This window comes from Rhyacophila brunnea, unplaced genomic scaffold (assembly GCF_057557595.1).
Source record: "Rhyacophila brunnea isolate RB1 unplaced genomic scaffold, BYU_Rbru_1.0 scaffold_13, whole genome shotgun sequence".
In the NCBI taxonomy this organism is placed as follows: Eukaryota; Metazoa; Arthropoda; class Insecta; order Trichoptera; family Rhyacophilidae; genus Rhyacophila; species Rhyacophila brunnea.
Genome location: NW_028232785.1, coordinates 25259957 through 25263344, shown reverse-complemented (window position 1 = coordinate 25263344; position 3388 = coordinate 25259957). Strand labels below are relative to the sequence as shown.

The window sequence follows — 3388 nt, the reverse complement described above, 5'->3', positions numbered from 1 at the left end:
TGATTCACTGTGACCCATTGGCCGTTATGGTAAAAAAAATATAACAAAAAAAAAAACTATTTAACTCAAAGACAAAACAACATAGTTTACAACGGATTAAAGAAATAACAATCGTAAAACAAAATATAAACATTTACATTTCTTATTCACTTAGAGACGAAACAAATTTTAAAACCACGTGAAAAAATAGTTTCGTTACTTACCTACTGACCTGAGTGTGACAGCACATCTTCCCGCTTTGATACCGCGTCAGCGACTAGTGCGATAGAGAGGGGTATGGGCGAGCGGCAACCACTCGTTCGTTTGTTTGCGTAAGCGTTATACAAATTGAGTTATAGTGAATAATCCACTGTACCCCGTGATTCACTGTGACCCACTCTCCCCTAGGCGTATCCCACTGTCAGGGCAAACCGTCTTACGCATTATGAAATCCATCATGATGATAAAAAGAAATGGCGCAAGTACACATCCTCGCTTGACTTCTGACGTGATTTCAAAGAGGTCAGAGGATGTTCCGGCTGCTCTTACGCGACACTCTGTATTGGTGTAGAGAGCACTTATCACGGCGACCAGTTTCCGTGGGACACCATAGCATAGCAGAATTTGCCACAGAGATTCACGATGAGGACTGTCAAATGCCTTTTCATAGTCCACGAAGCAGCAGGCGACAGGTATATTCATCTCTTGGTACTGTTGCAGGAGGCATCGGAGAGTTGAAATATGCTCTGAGCAGGACTTCCCCGGGACAAATCCACTCTGCTGTGCACGCAAAACGTCCAGCATGGGACTTCTAATCCTGTATAGGAGAACGCTAACACCTTCCCGGGAACGCTGAGGAGAGTGATTCCTCTGTAATTATTACAGTCTTGTGGGTTACCCTTTTTGTGCAGAGTAACAACGGTACCATCCCTCCAGGCTTTGGGGCACTGCTCCCTTTCCAACACATCGTGCAGAAGGTCACACAAGGACGGCAATACAGCGCTCAGTCCGCAGAGCAGAAATTCTGCATGGATGCCATCATCTCCAGGAGCTTTCCTGCGCTTCAGTCTTTTGACAGCCTCTTTAACTTCAGCAGTTGTCGGAGGATCTTCGCAGAATCCCGATGCAGTAGTGATTCCGAGGGTGGTGATCTCCGACGGAATATCGAAGGGATGCAATGGAGGTGGGCGATTCAGGACATCACTGAAATGTTGGTGCCACAGCTCCTGGACCTTTGCAGGTTCAGTGACTGTCACTCCGTCAGAGTTGCGTAATGCAGTGATCACTGGACGTTTCTTACCGCATATTGCTCTGGTGATGCGGAAGAGAGCACTTGGATTATTCTTGCAGGCAGCAGATTCCGCATCCCGAATGAGGTCATCCAGGCGTCGGCGCTTATCGCGGCGGGCAGAACGCTTTACCACGCGGTCCATTGTCTGGTATTCCGCGCTGCGCTGTGGGTCGTATGTACCATTGTCTCGCAATTCTTTCAGGAGCTTCCTCTTCTCAATCATCTCCCATGTATGAGGTGACATCCAGTCCGGCCTGTGCGTATGCCGCTCTCCTAAGACAGTAGTTGCGGAGCTCATTATAGCATCCCGGAATAATATCCATTTTCCTTCCAAGAGATCCGAGTCGATGGAAGACGTGAGAGTTCTAGCATCATATAAGCGCTTCTGCAGCTCCAGCTCATAGGTTGCACGCACACGGGTACTTTTCAGTTTTTCCACATCGAGTCTGACCGTCCTTTTGGGTTTTGGGACTCGTTTGAGGTCTATACGGGATTTCCCGACCAAGAGTTCATGGTCACTGTGGATGTCTGCACCTCTATATGTCCGCACGTCTAGAAGTTCATGCCGGTATTTCGCTTTGACCAAAATGTGGTCGATCTGGTTTCTTGTATTACCGTCTGGCGAGGTCCATGTATATTTGTGGATGGTCTTATGAGGGAAAAGACTACCACCAATCACAAGACCATTCATTGAGGCAAAATCTACCAGATGGGAACCATTATCGTTTATTTGGCCAAGGCCATGTTTTCCAAGCACAAAGGGTCCACGCGAGGGGTCAAATCCTACTTTGGCATTTAGATAACCAAGGATAACTGCATGATCACAGCTGGGGATATTTCCAGCGGCTTCCGCCAGACTTTCGTAGAATGTATCCTTATCTGCATCGCTAGCAGCCTCTGTGGGAGCATAGCACTGCAGAAAAGTGATGGAGCCCGACTTGGTCTTGAAAGTAGCACGGAGTAGACGTTCGGAGATAGGTTCCCAGCTGGTGAGGCACTTGCAAGCTTCCTTGGACATCAGCAATCCGACTCCACTACGTCGCAATGTGGCGTGTCCGGAGTACAATAGACGAAACCCACGAATATACTTCTCACCAATGCCAGTGAGTCGACACTTACTGATCCCGAGAACATCTAACTTGTATTGAGAAAGTATTTCTGTTAGATGCTCGGCCTTTCCAGGGTAATTTAGAGTACGGATATTGTAGGTTCCAAACAAAATCGTTTACCGAATTCAGGCGAGGTCGTCAAGATGGAAACGGGGGTCCGAGGCTTTCCTGTGCTTGGATTAATCTGTTGTTTTAGGGTGTGCAGGTGATCATCCCACAGCACCCGAGTTCACTGGTGGGGCTGCCACCTTAGGGCCCGTGAACATGCCCTGGTTTTCTGTAGGGGTTTTCCTTCCCGTAGCCAGAATGTACCAGTTTTTAGGCGCTGGTGATTCGCCTTGCACCCTCCTCTATCTGCTACAGCATGCTGTATTGCCTAGGGACCCCCACGGAGAGGTTAGAGGTAGGATTTGTTGGCAGAGCTATCATGGATAGTCGACATACTCAGCATTTCAAATGGAAGCACACCTGATCTGGCATCAAGGCATACCCCACTGAAGTCATACCAACCTTCGGCCCCTCCAGCTGATTTACAGCCTGGAAATGTACAAACCCGAGTTTGTTAAAATGACTGCTGCTTTAAAACACTTTTTTTTTAACTAGAAAGGGTGATTCGCCTTGCACCCTCCTCTATCTGCTACAGCATGCTGTATTGCCTAGGGACCCCCACGGAGAGGTTAGAGGTAGGATTTGTTGGCAGAGCTATCATGGATAGTCGACATACTCAGCATTTCAAATGGAAGCACACCTGATCTGGCATCAAGGCATACCCCACTGAAGTCATACCAACCTTTGGCCCCTCCAGCTGATTTACAGCCTGGAAATGTACAAACCCGAGTTTGTTAAAATGACTCTGCTTTAAAACACTTTTTTTTTAACTAGAAAAATTGACTATTGGACTTGGTCATTTTTTCTTATAATATTTTACAATTTACAAGACAAAATGCAAGCCCTCCGCATGAGCCGATTTTAGTGAATAATGTTTTACCGAGTGCATAGCCAATACGCC

The 3388-nt window shown here is 47.2% G+C and overlaps 1 protein-coding gene across 1 annotated transcript; it reads right to left on the bottom strand.

The window, feature by feature from the left end:
- Positions 1–383: 383 nt before the first annotated feature.
- LOC147077040 (uncharacterized) lies at positions 384–2288 on the bottom strand. Its single transcript, XM_085940974.1, has 2 exons — positions 905–2288; positions 384–397 (listed from the first exon to the last, which is right to left on the bottom strand). The coding sequence occupies exons 1-2, from the start codon at positions 2286–2288 to the stop codon at positions 384–386; spliced, it is 1398 nt and encodes a 465-aa protein (XP_085797100.1).
- Positions 2289–3388: the final 1100 nt, after the last annotated feature.